We start from the raw sequence: 18,816 nt of genomic DNA, 5'->3' as shown, positions 1-18,816 counted from the left end.
CTATGGGTTTCTGTGTGTGTGTGTGTGTGTGTGTGTGTGTGTGTGTGTGTTATATATGAAAGTTGAGAGATGTACAAACTTCTGAGTTTGAATAATTTTTGGCTGAGACTATGTGAATTGATTCCTATACTAGGAAATGGCATATAAGTAAAAATCAGTAGTCTATTCAAATCACTGTACAGTCAAGTCAGCTAAATATATGGCAATTAAGAGCAAAACCAAACCCTGAACAAAACCAATTTATTCTGTAGTCAAGTCTACAATATGTCTGAGTGTGTATCTCCAACTTCTCTCCCCAGACCAAAATCATGATTTCGGGAATGTGCCTACCCAGTCTTTCCTATGTTAAAATAGATAATCTGAAAATGACCCTTTGTGTAAATTTAAAGTTTTTACTTTGGCATGTGTTTTCAAAAATAAAATGCTGTTTAATAGGGAGGGGGTAAGTAAGCCTTGCCGCTTTGAAACTATTACAACTCTCCTAAGCACAGAGAGCACAGATTATAAACTTGAAACACCCTGCACCCCTGAGAACCTATAATTAATCCATTCACTTCTCCCAGATATATTTTAGGGAGTGGATATAAATTCAGTTATGGAGAGATGACTGTCATGTGTGAAATTTCACAGATAGCATGCTACAACAGAGTAGCACTTGCAAATAAGCATACTAAGATTCAGAAGACTAATTATTGCAGATGAAAGAATAGAGTGTAATTTGTTTAACTGGCTCTACCAACTTGAGACATCATCTTGCTCTTTTCCTAATTGGTAGCTATTTTAATGAATCACTCTGGCTTCCCATACATATCATCCTACTCAGACACCAACCTAATGCCAGGTGGAGAAAACACTGGAAATACAAATCAATTCAGAAATAGCCTCTGGTTTTGGCGGCTCTGAGTCCTGTCACAAGCACATGGCTTTGCAGTGGAAAGCTATTTCATCTGCTACATCCCTGCCCACTGTTGTGATAAGGCCACCTCTGAGCCAAGTCACCATACCAACTGCAGCCGTGCCCCACACGTGGGCTCCAGGGCGTTTTCTTTGTACTGACACATGCCTGTGTGCAGACGGGACACCCAGAGGCTTGATTTAGAACTGCACTGTCCAATATGGATGCCACTAGCCACATGTGACGATTGAGTGTTTGAAATGTGGCTAGTCTGAATTGAGATTTGCTGGCTGTAGATACGACATACATACCAGATTTCAAAGGCTTAATGCAAGAAAAATAATATAAATATCCCATTTGTAATTTTAATTTTGATTACATGGATGAATGATAATACTTTGGATAAAGTGGGTTAAACAAAACATACTAAAATCAATGTCTGCTATTTTTATTTTAAAGTGACTACTGAATATTTTTAATTACATATGTGGTCAGTGCTGGTCTGGGGTGTCTGTGATCTCAACCACCTGCTAGGCTAGAATCAAGAAAAGGTAGTCTCTCTCTCTCTCTCTCTCTCTCTCTCTCTCTCTCTCTCTCTCTCTCTCCTTAATTGATACAGAGGAATGGAATTTATCATCCTCATCATCCTTATTATCATTAGCCATGTAAGTCTTCAAGCTTTACAATTTTTTTCCTTCATCTCTCATTCACTTTCCTCCCAATAAACACCACCTAGTATAAATTTAATATATCCTTGGATATATAAGTATTCTTAAAAGATATTTGATGTTGGTTTTATATAAGTTCTATTTTTCTTATTTAAATAAGATAAAAGAGGATAACTATATGATTTTGTATATGGTAAGCAAGGAAAGAATACCACACTGTTTCTAGATGTTTAAGTTTTGATAAAAAGGGCCTGAGAGCCAAGATCTGTTTCTCTTCTCAGACCTGTTGTGGGTATAAATTCAGACTGCCATTCAATGATAATAAGCCATTATAATTTCTTTCTTCACAAAATATTAAGTAAAGGTTTGTTTTCTTAGGACACGGGGTTTTATCCATAAATGTTAAAGATGTGAGAAAAAATTACAGCTTTTTTTTTCTAAAAAAGGAATTCAGAGTATTTTTTATTCATTCAACAAATATATACCGAACACTTACATTTGTCCAACACTATTCTAGGTACTAGGACTACAGTCCCTAAAACATAAATAAAATAAAATAGAATAAAATACAGGTGAAAATATTGATAGAGCCAGCATTCTAATGAGGGGTGAGAGATGTTAAAAGAAGGAAGTAAAATATATATTAGCAAAGTAGTAAAGTTTAAAAACTTCCAAAAAAGAACAAGGAAGAGCGATAGAGAGCATCTAAGTGGGGAAAGCTTGCATTTTTAAGTAAAGAAGGAGAACCTCTGAGAAATTACATTTGGGGGAAGACCTGAAGGAAGTAAGGAAAGTAGTTACGTGGATATCTAAAGAATGTTTAGGTCGGCTTGTACAAAGGCCTGAAGCAGGATGAGCTCAAGCGAGAGCAAGAAGACCCATATATCTAAAGTAGAATTAGTGACTGACAATAAGTGTAATTAATCATTTCCATCTCAAGGTGTGGAAGCTTATCAATGAGATACCCATTCTGAGGAGTTTTCTTTTACTCTACTGGTCAAAGCTAACCTTGCTTGAAAGTGGTGAATATAATCCTATGACCTCTAGCAGCAAAGCAAAAGTCTTCTGCCTACAAACCTATTCCCTCATCCCCTACCACACTCACAATTTAGTTCCTCATATTTTTAGATTCTCCACAGAACTAACATTCTGTCGATGATTAATCAAGTAACAAGGATCTTTTTTAAAAAAGTTAATATGTAAGATATGTTTTAGCTATGATTATTAAAGTACACATTTGTGTGCCCTAAGGCTGCATGGTATAGGATCCACTTCTGAAACAATTCTGATAAGAATTATTGTTAGACAAAGTAATATTGGTGCCATATTTATCAAAACAGACCCCATTGCCATTTCTATTTGGGTAGACACAAGATTTAAATCTTCAATTAATTTGTAAAACAAAACATTATTTTATACTTGCTATTTGTTAAATTATTATTATTATTAATTATAATTAGCAGAAGTGGTAGTAGTTAACACACACCATGCATTCACCTGGAGGGATTTATACTGCCGGTACATTTATTGCCATCAAAGCTGCAATTAGTAAATATTTATGTAATTGGAGAATTTGGTGTACCATGTGTTAAAAGTATGAGAAAATGTCCTCTGTCTCAACAAGCAAGACCTAGGGCTCTTTCTATGCCCCACGGACATAGCTCTTTAGTGATAGCTATTTTAATATAAGACTAACTTAATTTTGTATACTTACTCTAAATTTCTTAACTTATCCACTCTCTTTTAGATACATCAGTATTTTGATTTTCAGTTGTTAGTCCCCAAAGCCCAAGGACCATTTCTATTTAACTCACTTTCTAGAGTCGAGTGCAAGCTGTAACTTATCATAATGATGGTGAGGATGATGGGGATGTGGAAGAAAGCGAGGAAGAGGATAAAGATAGTAATTTACTTGTGTTCGCACAAGGCATTGTGATCTTTCACATCATAGCACTTAATCCTTAAAACATTTCAATCAAGGCATTTGTATTGGGAACGGAGGTTCAGGGATGCTAAGTCACACGCTTTCTAAGCGATAGATCTGGGACTCAAGATCAGATTTCTTAACACAAAAACCTATGTGCTTTCCACTATGCATCTTGCTCAGACCCTATTCAACTACTACCCATTTTTTACTGACCACCAACTACATGTCAGGCTTGATGGGAGTGTAGGGAACACCGTTAAATTCCAAACTAAGATCTGCCGTACTCCACCCTCATCCTTTCAGCATGTATTCCAACAGCAATTTATTTCATGTGGACTCAAATTTGGCAAAAGAAATATTTTTACCAAACAGTGTGACCCAGACAACATAATTCTCACAAGGGAACAGTTAAGTTCAGTTTTCCTTTGCAGGGCCCACCCATGAGTCCCCGCTCTGTCCCCCTCTGATTTCCTTAGCCAGTACACAAAATAGCACCTGTTCGTGTTGTCGAAGGTGTTTCCAGACTAATGTCCACAGGTTTGCTCTTTTCTTTTTTCATGTTTTTCTTTCCTCTCGTGCCATAGTGAAAGTAGCTAAACTTGCTCTCTGGTGACTGTTTTAAGGGGATATTTCCTGGTGGAAATTTCCTACCTAAACTGTTTGACAGAAACGGGAGGAAATTAGATCCGGCTAGAATATTTCTCTTTTATTCTTGGTTCTGCTTTGATAGTTTGGAGGATTAAGGGATAACAATGAGAGCAGTCATTATTGCCCAAGTTTTACCGTGTCTTTCTCACCATTCCGAACATCCCTGTTGGAATAGATGCTGATGACTACATCTGTTGTGTTATTTAAAGTAGATCTTTAAGTCAAAATGAGGATGTGTGTCCATCGCCTCATTTTGAGCTTGCTTAATATTTCCAACCATATTTTAGAACTAAATCCCAAATGCTTTTTTGCTAAGTGCATTTTCCTTTCAATTTTAAACCTATGTGTATTTTAAAGGTCACTTAATCTGTGCATTTCCAGTTCCTCCGGTCTTAAATCATCACTCTGCTATTTTATGTAAGAGGTACTTAATGTCTCAAGAAGATTTCAGAGACCTTAAAAACCCAAAGACATTTTTTTTTTCTCCTAAGACCAGAAGTTCTATTTTGCCAAGAGTAAACAAGCTTGAAGAAAACCAAGATCTCTGCCTGTTCAATATTCCAAAAGTTTAAATTTCAGAGAGGTTGAAACTTAGCGAAATTAATTTTCCCCTTTGTAGCTCAATTCTCTCTATTCTCTTCTAGTTTAGGACAACACACATGGAAAGGATATCCAGCAATGACATCTGTGTCTGGGGGAGTGTCTTGACAATTGGCAATAGGACCCTCTCCCCCCAGGGAAAAGGAATGCTCAAAATCCCAAATAATAATAATCTATTACAGATTTCAAGTTACCAAAAGCTGAAGAAAACGGTAATAGCAAAACACTTAGCATTGCTACATGTCAAAAGGAAAGCTACTGTAATTTCCCGCCTTGGGGCATGTATTTTTTTATATTAGTATAGATAATTATGCATGTAAATTTAAATATATTTCCATATTCAATTCACAATTCTCTGATTCTAGATATTTAGAATAAAACAGAATTAATTGATGGCAATGACTGCATTTAGAATCAATGTAAAATTCCTGGTTACTAGAAGAATTGGGCCAGTAGTACATGCCTAGAGCAGCAGAACTGGCTCCTCTGGAACATTCTTCTGGATTTAGGTACAGTTTTCCTAGTGAAAATAAATCTGGGATTAGAGACACATAGGCTGTGCTGAGAAATACCTGGAAATGGTAGTTGAGAAATTTGGGTTGAATTTTGATGCTGCTTCTTAATATGTGGCCATAGGCAAGTGACTTAAACAATTTGGGTATCTTTTTCCTCATCTCAAAAGTAAGGAAAATTTATTCTGTGTTCCCTCAAGTTCATGCTAGATTAAATATTAATATTTCATGTTTCTGTGACTCCAACATGAACTGTGCCCAAGAATGGGGTTATCTGATGGTCAAAAATGAGAAAAAGCTTGGCAATTTGATTATAATTAAGTCATTTATGAAAAGAAATACGATATGTGGGATAATAATTGTTTTTTGGCAGAAAGTAAATCTCCCATCACTATTTTTTAATGGAAGGAAGAGTTAATCTGAAGGTGTGGCTGGAAAGCAGGAAGCAGTTTCATTTGTCATAAATATGGCAACGACCATCTCAATAAAGGACCCCAGATAGATTCAAAATGGACAACAAATGAAACAGCCTATATCCTGACCACATTAAGTATCAGAATAATATGGATCTTTCTGCGTCTTTTCCTAGTTTTTTCCCCTTCTTTAGAAATGTATGTTATGAATTATGATTATTGCGATGGAGCCAAGTATTCATGGGGGCTCCAGCTAAATCTTTGTTTAGGGAGCATAAGCTCACTGCCAGCTGCAAACTGCAGCTGTCTATCAGCATTTGTGAGGACAAACCGCTCCACTATTCCTGATAACTTAGCATAGACTACATCCTGTGTCCTCAGATCTGCTCAGCACACCCTTTGCATTTTCAATACATTTCCTGTGGGAGGAGGATCTCAGTGTTGTGCACGCACATTTTGGAGCAAACATCTTGAAGCTTATGTCAAAATGAGGCCTCTAATAGAGGGTTCTGTCCCAATAAAACTATTTTGTGAGAGGCTAACTGTCTCTGGCCTGACATTTCCCGATCTCCAATGTCCTGAAAAAAGCATGAGAGGCTGCTACTCTGACAACCAACTGTTCTTCTGGACAGAGTGACCCCTATGGGGAGTGCCAAGAGAATGGGCTCCAGGCCAGAAGCTGTCTCAGAGCTAGAGAATGTAGGGGTGAGAAGGCCACGGCCCAAGGGCAAAGCCAGAGGAAAAGAACAACCCAGGGTGCTGGGTGCAGCCATTCTCCTGAGCCATAGTGTGAAGCAGGAGGCAAGACTCAAAGGAATCCTTATCTGGGGAGAAATCCTAGTCTAGAACTTTCAAGTAAACTTGGAACTGTCATGTAAGACGCGGCTTTGAAGAATGATACATTTTGCTTGTGTAGCATTTGCCAGCCTTCAAAGCAATTTTTTTCTTTAAGTTTCTAGGCATGCCTAGAATGGGAAAGAAGGTGGCACCGCCATACCAGATTTAATTAAAGCATTTGTAGAGTTAACTAGTCTCTCCTGTTTTATTATCACAGTGACTCACCTAAGCTATAAAGATCATTTTTAAAGGGGTAGCAATTGTAGGGATACCCTGAGAATTATCCTCAGAATTTAGAAATGCCCTGCTGTCCCCAGCTATTAGCGTACAGTAAACTGTGAGGTTCTGAAACTTCACAGGACTAGGACTGAACTTTCTTTGGGCTCTGGCATGCTCCTAGTACACTGCAGAAAGCATGAGCTACAATCAGTCAGCGCTTGTGGAAGGTATGTTTTTAGGTTTTGTTTAATAATACTATTTTTTAAAAAATTAATCTGGAATTCTTCCTACTCGGGGTATTAGGAGAACTGCTTTTGTTATGTAAAAGTATTTTCTCCATAAGAAATGTATCCTCTTGAGAAGAAAGACACACAATGCAAATTCCAATTAATAACAAAACTGTACAATATGTAGTGTATATGGCCAAAGTTGGCCTGAGTCACTCACTGGAGAAAACATTATAAAGTTTGGAAAAAGTCACAAGCGTGTGTGTGTGTGTGTGTGTGTGTGTGTGTGGGTGTGAGAGTGTGTGTGTGTGTCTGTGTATGTTTGTGGGCAGGGGAGCAGTGACCCAGCATAAACACTTTCTGTCCCGCCGCTTAAACATACACACAGTACTTAAAATAGTTTCATTGAGGGATGGAAACCAGGAGCATTGCAGGATCATTAAACAATAGCAAAGCTCTCTTAGTCCATGATCTTTCCATAATCAAGTGGATGGTAAAATAAAAGCAAGACTCTGAAAGGGATCGATATTTTGCAAAGGAATAGTGACTTACAGTACAAGAGTATTTGGATTGCTAAGTGCCCTCACTTCTCTGTGTTGCAGTTTGCTGCTTCCTTCATTGTGAAACCTTTTTGCTAGATGTGTTACATGCAATGAGTTTGGGTGTTATAATAAACAGAGAGGAAGGCTGCAATAATGTATTTCAGTTAGGAAGAAGCACTTGAAAGAAATTGCTTTTGCTATACACATGATGTGAACCAATCAATAGTGGTTTAGTCTGACAAGCACTGTCAATATCCATTGTCACAGTTCAGAAAGTCTTTAATGGATAGTTCTTCAAAACCCAATGATTTCAACACATGTTCAAAGTCTTGAAATACACTCTACCTGGCAGAAATTAATCACAGATAAACTCTTGGGGTTGTATAAAGTACTTTTTTTACTGAGAACCAAATAGCAGTCAATTAAAATTTTAATATATGTTAATATTATTTAATTTTATATAAGTGAATATATAGTTAGTTTATGCAACAGACAAGGGAATAATCTAACAACACCAGATACATAGTAAATCCCCAGTAAATGTTGAAAAAACGAGAGGCGCTAGGATGGAGAGTGAGGAAAGCACTTTTCATACCACCTACTCTGTTTACTTACTGATTATTACAATCATGACTGTGATACAGGGCATCTATTATACCCTCACAATTCATAATAACTGTTAGCTTTTATCGAAAGCTTATTAGTCACTAGGTTTTGTGTGGGTGTTTTGCATATGTCAGGCATTTAATTTACACAACAATTCTTGGTCTGTATGCTGTCAGCCCACTATAACAGATTAGAAAATAGAGGCATAAAGAATTTATATTGCTTGAATAAGATCGCACCACTGATAAGTGACAGACTTGCAATTCAAAATCCAAAACCTGTAGTATTCAAAAGAGAGATGGAATGTGTGAGAAAAAAATGCACATTTTTTGAAGGAACTGCATTAGTTGTTGGAAGGAGTCCATATATTAGGGATTCTTATCGACTTTCCCCCTAAATGCTGATCTTGAACTCTCACTCCTAATGAAGCAACCAGAAATAAAAGAAGCAGACTCTGTGGTTGGACACAGAGATGAATAAGACTTCCTGGGTTAGCTGAGAGAAGAGCTAAAGAGTTTGTAGACGTGAATGTATGTGCTTATACTATTGTGGGCAAATGTGCATCTGTCTGTCTTTGAAAAAGATTATATGATGCCAGGAGTCAAGAAGAAGACTAAGAAACTGAGAAATCTGGGTAGGTCAAAAGCCAGTGTTGTTTAAAAGGGAGCCCCAGTCCTCACGCTACATCTCTACTCTATATTCACACTTGTCTTGCTACATACAGCCACCTGGAACACGGTGAGTGATTCTCATATTTGCCTTCTGCCCAGTAGCAGAAGAGCTCAATTTGTGTTCGTGGCAGTTACGGCTCCGTGAGACTCAGATGCATCTTCAGCTTTTCTGACTGGCAATCCAGAGAGTATTCAGCCATCAATTCTGTTGCTGTCCTGAACCACTAATCTCACCTAATGCAACTCATTTTCCCTTTTAAGTCTACAGTGATAGACACCACCTAGAGTTATTTCAGTTGCTGTTCAGGTAAAACAGATGATTTAAGACCTTCGGTTGGAAGTACTTGCCTACAGTGGGAGGCTATTGCCATCTCTCTATGTCCTTAGGATTTTGACACATTGCCAAACAGCGGAGGGCAGTGGGTCAGGTTAGGAGTTCTCATGGGCTCAGAATCAGACAGCCCTACATTTGATGTCTGGTTCTGCCACTTAGTTACTACATGGCTTAACCTCTCTGAACCTCAGATTCCTAATCTGTAGAATGGACAGCAATAAGAGAATTTACCACATTTAATGATTATGTAGATTAAATGAGATGTAACAGTCTTAGTATAGTTCCTTGTCACATCACAAGTACTCTAAAATCATTAGTCATTATTAATAATATATGTGATGTCAAGATGATCAGATTGGCTAGTCAAAGTGAAAATTGAGACTGCTTTACAAGAAGCAAACTACACAAACACACACACATATTATATATATATATATATATATATATATATATATATATATATATATATATATATATAATTACAATATGTAGATTGTACAATCTAAATCAACACTTTACTCCACCACTTCCTCTGAAATATCAATTATCTGGCCTAAGACATTTCTCAAACTATGCTTGTACTATATATTTTTCTGACATGGTTCAAATTTTATGTTTGAAAATTAGGGATACATTTTAGCATATTCTTGATTACACATAGGGCCAGGAGTTTAGAAATTAAAGAAAAAAGCTTCAAAGCTGTCATATAGTACTCCCCTCCATACACACTTAAAATTCGTATCTGTACACACATTTTCACACAGGTACAAGCAAATCCACACACACAAAAATGTAGTGGTGGCTCTCTCTACTTATGTCTACATGGAGAGAAGATTTAAATACCACCCACCAAATTCAAACACTGCTACACGTAGTATCTGACTTGGAATGTAAAATCAGCATTGAAATTGTCTGATACTCTTAAAGATTAATATGATTTTATTCTCCAACTTAACTTTTTTCTTTTTTCACTGAAATCTAGATGTTAATTTCCAAGAATCTTGCCATGTTCTTACCTCTATGGTGGAATTGCCATGCCTACAACTCTACTATTTTCTTTTCGTTTTTTTGTCTTGGACTGCTACTCACATTGATCTGTAAGAGCAGCTCTTCTCATTTAATTTGGCTGTGGCCTGTTTTCTATCACCAGGAGAGAACCCATTCCTGTGTTTAATATACAACCTTTCCTCATGGAAAACATATTTCTATTACATGGTGCCCTTTGTCTGGATTGATATGCTATGTTATTTTTTTTCTGTTTTTAGTAATTTCACTTTCAAAATAAGCTACTGCCTTAGCTCAGGAACCACTGACTTTATTAGCAAATTTATCAAAATTTTGAACAGCTCTCAAGTGACAAATTCTTACTGACACCATATCAAGTCATAAGGAGCCAAGATAAACTATCTAGTCAATAGAAGATATCTTGATGATCTGAATCTTTACTCCACATCTTGTGCTGTATCTGATTCTGTTTCAGGAAAAAATGTCATCATATATCTCTGTAGGCACCATAGATTTTTGCTATTTAGGTTTATTTTTCTCTTTTTCTTTCTTTTTTAAAAATACATGGTATTTTCATAACTTTGATGTAAAGATCTTTTTCAACTCAGGCTCACAAAGAGAAAACAGACTTACAATTGAAGGAAAATTACATTTGTGATATCACTCAATATTTGCACTACAGTACTGAAATTGTCATAATCATCATCGTCATTGTCATCATTATAACCTTCGTGGAAGTTATTCATTAACTAACTCAGAGCTATGTTACATGCTCTAAAGAGAGTAAACACAACACTAACTCATCCTGTAAAAATACATTATCGATATAAACACACACTAAAATATATCAGCAAAATAAAATTATTAAGCCTGTTTATGAAAAGACAATGGAGAATTTACATCATAGATGAATACATTAGAGGTAGAACACAGGGATCCACATATTACTTAGAAAAGCAATCATGGAATGTCCATATGGCTGAATGACAGGGACATGACAATAAACTGCCAGCTCTTTATTGACACTGTAAATGTAAAAATGTGGTTAGATTTTACTATTTAAAGATAACTTAGTCTAAATGTAAACATTTTTCATTGTATGAACTCTCACTTCTCTTTAAATGGGTAGGTAGCATAAATATGAATCATTGGGTAGATGATGTCTGCATACCCTTCTGTTTGAAACTGATCATTTATTTTGTATTTCTGCAATGTCTAAGTGGGAATTAAGTGGTTAAAACAAAGCACTGCTGTTAAAATGCCCTGCATTCCCTCTTCCAATTATTTCCAGATTTAATTGTGATTTATGTTTCAAGTTATGTCACTTAAAGTTTCAATAACTTAGTTTCTCAGGCGGCAAGTTGGGGGTTGAAATTATGACTTCTATTTACAATGAGCATGTGAAAAAAAAAAGAGGTATTAAATGGCCAACAGTACATTAAGCCCAAACTTACCCTTTCTGCCCACTGTGACACAGGGAGTTATGTGCAAAGTTTTGCAAGCTCTAAAACCACATGCTGGAGAGGGCAGAGCAGTATTTATTACAGCCTCATGAATTAGCACAAGCGTGTATGCCCTGGAAAGGAATCGGGCAGGCGGCTGAAAAGAAATTTAATAAACGTTCTTTCTCTTTTCAATCAATTTTGGGTATGGTGCTCTTATTTCACTAATTTAGAAAATGGTACAACAGGGTAATTCGGAATACAAGAAGGTCGTTTGGAAAATATGAGTGGAGACAACTCAGTGCTTTGTTATGTAATCCATGTGATGGTTTGAGAAGTGTTTGGGAATCTCTGGGATTAGGAACCTGATATAACCTTATTTCGTCATTTCTTTTTGGATCTCCCTCTCCGGACACTGCAGTGTGGTAAGATGATTGCACTAAACAACTATAGCCAGCTTTACCCTAAACATCCTCCTAGACTTGAAATACGGGGAGCTCTTAGCTGCTGCTAAGAAAACTGTCTGTCTACACCTAATGTTGACCCCTAGGTAAAACCTCACCAAAAAACTGACACGTCGCCTAGAAAGTCGTTTGTGTAAGCATTTCTCTACTTTCCTTTAGCAACATTTCTGAAACATTAGCTCTCCCAGCACTTCCAAATTAAAATAATAATAATAACAACAACAACATGTAACAAGGGAATACCGCGAGAACAGCAGTTTGGCAGGAAACAGGGATATTTCAACATAAGGTCCACAGCAAGAAAAATTCTGGCAAATGCACAATTCTGGATCATATTATCCAAACCGTTGGATTCTGGAAGATTTGAGGGTTTTCTTTTGTGGTTCCCATCCTTTAACAGAATGGTAGTGGATGTTCGTAATCCAAATTGTGTTTCTTCCCGCTCCCATTACTGAAGTTGGAAAATAAATATACAATGGGCACCCACCACAATAAACATTCTTACCTCTATAGGTGGACTTAACATCATGATGTCTGTGTCAGGTATAAAACTTGTGTTGGGCTAATGTCTTTTCTCATATGTAATGATATTTATTGAAGATTATCCTAAAAAACCCAAGATTCTAACTATTCTCTGGTGTGTGCAGCTTTAACACCAATTAAATCTTTCAACCGGTGCTTAAGGATAATGCCTTTGGCCTGTGTGTATTGAGACTTAAAGTGCACATTGTTATTCAAAATTCTTAGGCTTTGAAAAATATTCTAATTGTTTGCACTTGAAAGAAAAGATCACCCATCGATTGGGGGAGGGGAAGAGGAAAGCATAAAGAAAAGTAAATTCTAGAATACCTGGAAAGTTAATCCAATTCAGGTTAATTTTTCCTTTTTGGGGAGGTGAAAACATGTAAAATTAAGAGTGATTCTGCTGCAAATCAGATTAAATGTTTTGGAATTTAAGCCCGTATCTCTTTAGTCTTTTTTCAGTTTTGAATAAAAAAGTTTAAATGGGAACGAAAAAAAAACTGCTCATTGGCTTAACATAAATCTTTAAATTGCAGTAAGCTTTACCCTCAAAAAGTAGTTGAATCTCTGAGGAAAAAGAAAAGGCTGAATTCTATTTTTCATAAATGATGGATTATCGTACCACACTGTGTATTTTCCAGTAAAGTGTCCTTTTATTTGCACTGTGTGATTACAAGTTTCTAAAAGTATGTGTGGGGTCACTTGGGTGCTGTGGGAAAATGGCAGGAACACTATTCTGTTCAAATCAGTAGTGAAATCAGAAACAAACTATGTCCTGATTATCATAGGCATGTGTTTAAATTTTGCTTTCCTTAATTGGTTATGTTGTATTTACTTAAAACGAACCATTTGGCAAGTTTTTCTCCCTTGACAACAGAAAAGTGTAAACTGTTTTATAAGTTTGGCTGTTAAAATCAGATGAAACTACCATATTCAAATACTTTTAGTGCTGTTCTCAGGGACCCAGTGTTGGGCTTCGCTTTATACCCATACGCTTTTTACATTTTCAATTTGTATTTCTAGTGCTTCCAAGTTATTTGGTTAATAAAAAGTGTGCCATATATTATAGTCATCTATTGACTTTAACTTCTGCCTCACTCGTCTTAGAACAAAATGAGCACAATGAATGATGGCAGAAACCTTGTAATTTGACTTGTCATCTGAGGACAATGATTTTATGGCATTAGGAAATGTAAGTTGACGCTCTAGTCTGTCTTCAAGAAAGTCATCATTAGAGGCAACTTTGGAGGGTTTGGCTATGATAAAAACGGTGTAATATTATCAAGTCTCTGCCAGTTTCTCTGTGTGTATGAGAAGGAAACAAGATAAAGCATTTAAAAATATATTTTCATTTTCTTTGAAAAACCAATACACCTTACACACATTTCTCATATGTGGAGCCAGATGGTGGTATTGAAAACAATATACTATACATATATATCTCTCTAATTAAGAATACTATCACCAGAGTCCCTAAGGGGTTCCAAAAGGACATAACTCACTATATAATTATTTTCCTAATCTCGCATTTATACTGTGTGTATGTGTTTTAATTTGCAAAGTACTTCCTAATGACACCATTTTTACTACTTCCAAAATGACAGAAAAAAAAGTACCTCCTTTGGCCTTATATTTCTTGGCATTCTGTCATGGAAAAATGAAAAGAATTTGAGGTGAGACTGAAATAGAAAATAATACCTCTGGTAACCTGTGAAAATGTAGATTGATTATTCCACATCATTTCAAAGGCAGACTTGAGACCAAAATTACTCTGAGACAAATGTTTTCTAAAAGATGTAAGTGTTCCTTCATCCTCCAGTACTAGGAATCGGACCCATGGGGCTTTAATACAGTTATCAGTTGAAGTAGATCCCATACAACTGGTGGTTATGGCAATGACTGGACCCACATGGAAACTGACAGGACATCATGCAAGCACAGTGTATTTAGATTCTCAGAATGACTCTTCCAGTCATACAATTTTGAATCAGTTAATCACTGACAGTCATGGTCCTGAAAAACCAATTGTTCTTAATGGAACATCTCCCAAGTGATGTGAGGGCAATTCCTCCTCTATGATACCTCAGTCTCTTGTAGTTTATGCTCTTAATCCAATCCTGCTGTATTATAATTACACAAGACATACGCAGTTTTATCCACGACCGTTAAATCTAGCACTGCCCTGTATGTAGCAGGTGGTCAGTGTATATCTATTTGTTTATCGTCTAACAGCACTATCCAAAAATATAATGTGAGTCACATGTATAGTTTAAGGTCTTCTAGTAGCCACATTTGAAGAAGTAACAAGAAATAAGTTTTAATCACATATTATATTTAGTACTATATTTTATTTAACAACAACAACAAAAAGTACCTAAAACATTATTATTTCAACCTACGGCCCAAGCTGCATTTCAAGTACTCAGTGGCCTGGAGTGGCTACCGTATTGGATACCTCGGACTAAAACAGTGATTCTCAAACCATCTGAAGTTCAGGTACACATAGAAAGTGATAGTATTTGTAAAGCCCACTGGAGTGAACAGGTAAAACTATTCATAGCCAGCAGCAACTGCCCCAGGGGCTCAGACTGCTGTGGTCCTGCTCAGTTACCCTGAGTACTGAAGGTATTGTGAAGAGGAAGAAACTTTCCTCTAACCTCAAGGGTCTTTTGACTGGTCTAATAATCAAACAGACATGAGACAGATTAGCAAATGGAAATGACCGAATTTAATTATATACCTATGTGTGGGAACCCCACATACATGAGAGCTTCAGAGACAGAGAGGGAACATAGGTACATAAGACGTTCTGAGCTAAGGATGAGGTGATGCACCTTGGGGTTTCAGCAGGTCATTGCTGGGAGAGCACATGTTCAGGAATTAGTAGTTTTCCCTGCCATGTTGGCAGGTCAGACATCATTGATCGTGGTGATTCTTATCGTGGGCTGGTCTCCTGATTTCAATTCTTCTTGATATTTAAGGGAGGAGCAGAAGTCTCCTTTGAACCCACAGGGTTTAGGTTGCCTTTAGCTGAAAATAATCCACATGCTCGTGAGGCACATCTTGGGGTGGCTCATTCTGAACCCCTACAGCATCCATAACGGTCACCCTGTATAATCCGTCTGTCAGGCACAATAGTTGGGAAGCTCTTATCTACAGAAGTGATTCCCAACCTTTTCAAGATCTATTGACCCACCTTACATGACAGTGGTTGTACTTTTATAACCAATCCATTTAAAAACTAGATAGCAAATAGATGATAGATCAGATATGTATATATCTGATATGTGTGTGTGTGTGTGTGTGTGTGTGTGTGTGTGTGTGTGTATGATGTAGCATATACATGATATATATTTATGGAGAGATAGGTTATTTAAATAATTTTACTTATTTAAATTTTTTTACTTTTCAGTTCCTTTACATTTTCTCAGTGTGTGAGTAGACTTTCCACCACCAATAAATGAGAACTTAAGCAGGTCCCGTAACTTTTCCCTTCAGTTCAAGGCATTGATTCTCAACAGGGAGCAGTTTGTCCCCTCTATCCCCCCAGGAGATATTTGGCAGTGGCCGGAGACATTTTTCATTGTCACAGCTAAAGAGGAGGTGCTGCTTTCATATTATGGGTAGAGGCTAGAGAGGCGCCTCAATACCCTGCTCCTCCTGCAAAGGACATCCCTATGCATACATACATATATACATGCATACTTAAAATAACTGTCTGACCTCAAATGCCAATAGTGCCAAGGTTGACAACTCTGCTCTGAGGTAATATAAAATATTATCGTCCTTTTAAGTGGCATATATTGTCTTCATTCATTATTTAATAGAGTATAATCCCATGTGATAACCAAAACTTTGAAATTAATTTAAAATTAAAATTCCACCCTTCACCTAAGTAGGAGGAAGGCAGGATGTTTTCTTCTTTCTTTTCTTAGTCTTACGCTTCAACCCAATTCCCCGTCTTGCTAACACAAGTTTTCAACATCTTTGTGGTCAAAGCCAGGAGAAAGAAGATGCAAAAATGTCCTTATTTGACCAGTTGTCAGAAGGCTTCTCACACTCTGAGCCAGGCAGACTTTTTAAAGCAGTTTCCCTTAGGCATTTTTGAGGGTTCCTTGGAGACCCCACTAGGAACATTTGACTTCAAATCCTCTAATTTCAGGCAATTTATTTTTTTTTTCCAGCTGCAGCTCTTTCCTAAATCTCTCTTTCTCTTTTTGCTCCTGAGTTCCTCAGGAGGGCATAGGATGGCTCAAGTCTAGCTTCCCTACAACTAGAACTTAGCAAAAATGTTCACACCCAACAGCTACTTAAAAAATTTAGTTGATTGAAATATTTCCACTTTAAATGTGTACCTGAGCTCCTGATATTTTATTTCCCTTCCCCTTCCATTATTTCACCAATACTCCAATAAATTAGAATACCAGAGAAAATTCTGTGAAGCTGGCCTTAAATCTGGACTTGACCTTGGACAAGTTACTTCTCCTCTTTGCTTCAGCTTCTTCATTTCTAAAATAGGTAGAATTATGTTATATACCTCAAAAAGTCATTGTGAGACTTGTTTCAACAAATATTGACTGAATTTTTGTATGCTAAACAATATGTGAGATGTTATATTAGGGCCACATTAGTGAAAAACATTTACAAAAGTAGGTAAAAATCCCTACCCACATGTAGTTTACATTGCAGTAGAATGAAGTTAAAACATGTTAGCTATTTAGGAGAGTACCAAGCACATAGTAAGATATCAGTGCATTTTAGATATATCATTATTAACCCAATTGAACTATTGGCTTATTCTAAGGTATAATTTGAGAGGAAAAGAGGTTTTGTGTACCTTATAAAGTACCCCCAAATCCTCACGTTATCTTAATAATTGTGATAAGACAATGGAGGGCCCAGTTAAGATTTGTATCTTCCAGAGAAAATAGATTCCTATCAGTCACTCATAATAAGATACCTTGAATGTATTTTGACTCTATGCTAATGAAGGTCCAGACCTTAAGTGTTATGTTCATTATTGAATTCATAGCCTTTAGCATGAAGTCTGATTATCTGTAGACATTTAGCAAATATTTGTTCAGGAATGAATCTGTCACATACCTAGTTTTGAAGATAAAGACGAGAGTAGGAAGCTGAGGATAGGGGACTGATGAACACAGAAAAAGTCTGAGACAAATGTGTGTTTCAGAATGTCCCCTAGAACATTATTGATGGTAATTTCACATCAATAATAATAATAAGAATTGTTTGCTTCCGAAAAAAATCACTTTGGTTTAAGATCAAAAATAAGATTGACAAAATTATTTGGGCAAGCAGGCCCTTTGAAAATGCCTGAATTACCTACAGGCAGAATATAGTGATAATTAATTGAAATGAACAATTCTAAAGTGTTTTTCGTCTTAGTTTATGAGTTTTTCTTTGACCATAATTTTGTGTATAGATACAGATAGGTGCACTTGCCCAGAGAAAGGTTGCTATGTTAAATATGAGGGAATAAAAGTGAAAGTAAATTGTGACTATATGGAGCTAACCACGTTCTCATTGCACATTCATGTTGCAGTAGAGCTAATATTTTCATATGGGCAAATTTTTACTCATATGCCCTGTCTAAGCAGAAGGGCCTATACTATTAATTCAGGTTGTAGTTCCATAACAACTGTTTTCTATTCAGATTAGCATAAAGTAATAATCATAAAGGAGAAATTTACTGAAAGCCTCTGACTTTTTTTTAATCTCCAGTGTTCAGACTGCATCATAGTGCTTCCGATACAAGCGACAAAAACCGGGTTAGAAGCAGACTAAAGAAGTTTATTACCCGAAGACCTTCCCTGAAAACTCTGCAAGAAAAAGGACTTATTAAAGGTACAGGACTTTTTATGCATTTACTGTAACCATTATAAATGAATGTGCTTCTGTGTCTATAGCTATTCAGCTCTAAATGAATATTAGAATATTTTATTCTTTTTAGGCTGCTTATTAAGTGTTCTTCATAAGAGAGAAAAAAATAGTACTCCAGAAAACTACTACTGAGGAAATCAAGGTTGCATCAGAGGATTATTGCAAAACAATATCTGGTTTTTCCCGGAGAGTATCAGGGCTCTGTACCAGGAGCAGAGAAGGGATATCCTAGAGGCCCATCAGAATGCCCTCATATCTCCATGTGTCTGGACAATTCGCTTTATATCTATTGTCCCTGCATACTTCATAACAGCAGTCCTTTTCACTCTCAGAAATGTCCTGGTTTGGTTAGTAAGTTGTTGGATCACCCTAGTCATGAAGTA

The 18,816-nt window shown here is 36.6% G+C and overlaps 1 protein-coding gene across 1 annotated transcript in view; it reads left to right on the top strand.

The window, feature by feature from the left end:
• Window positions 1-18,816, top strand: part of ARHGAP15 (Rho GTPase activating protein 15) — a 620,743-nt gene that overhangs the window by 343,583 nt on the left and 258,344 nt on the right. The window contains 1 exon segment of the mRNA XM_033112294.1: window positions 18,275-18,397. Within this exon segment, the coding sequence (XP_032968185.1) occupies window positions 18,275-18,397 (123 nt within the window).

Source organism: Rhinolophus ferrumequinum, chromosome 8, assembly GCF_004115265.2.
Source record: "Rhinolophus ferrumequinum isolate MPI-CBG mRhiFer1 chromosome 8, mRhiFer1_v1.p, whole genome shotgun sequence".
Lineage (NCBI taxonomy): Eukaryota > Metazoa > Chordata > Mammalia > Chiroptera > Rhinolophidae > Rhinolophus > Rhinolophus ferrumequinum.
Note: the sequence above shows the minus strand (reverse complement) of the source record. Positions and strands in the feature narration are given on the sequence as shown.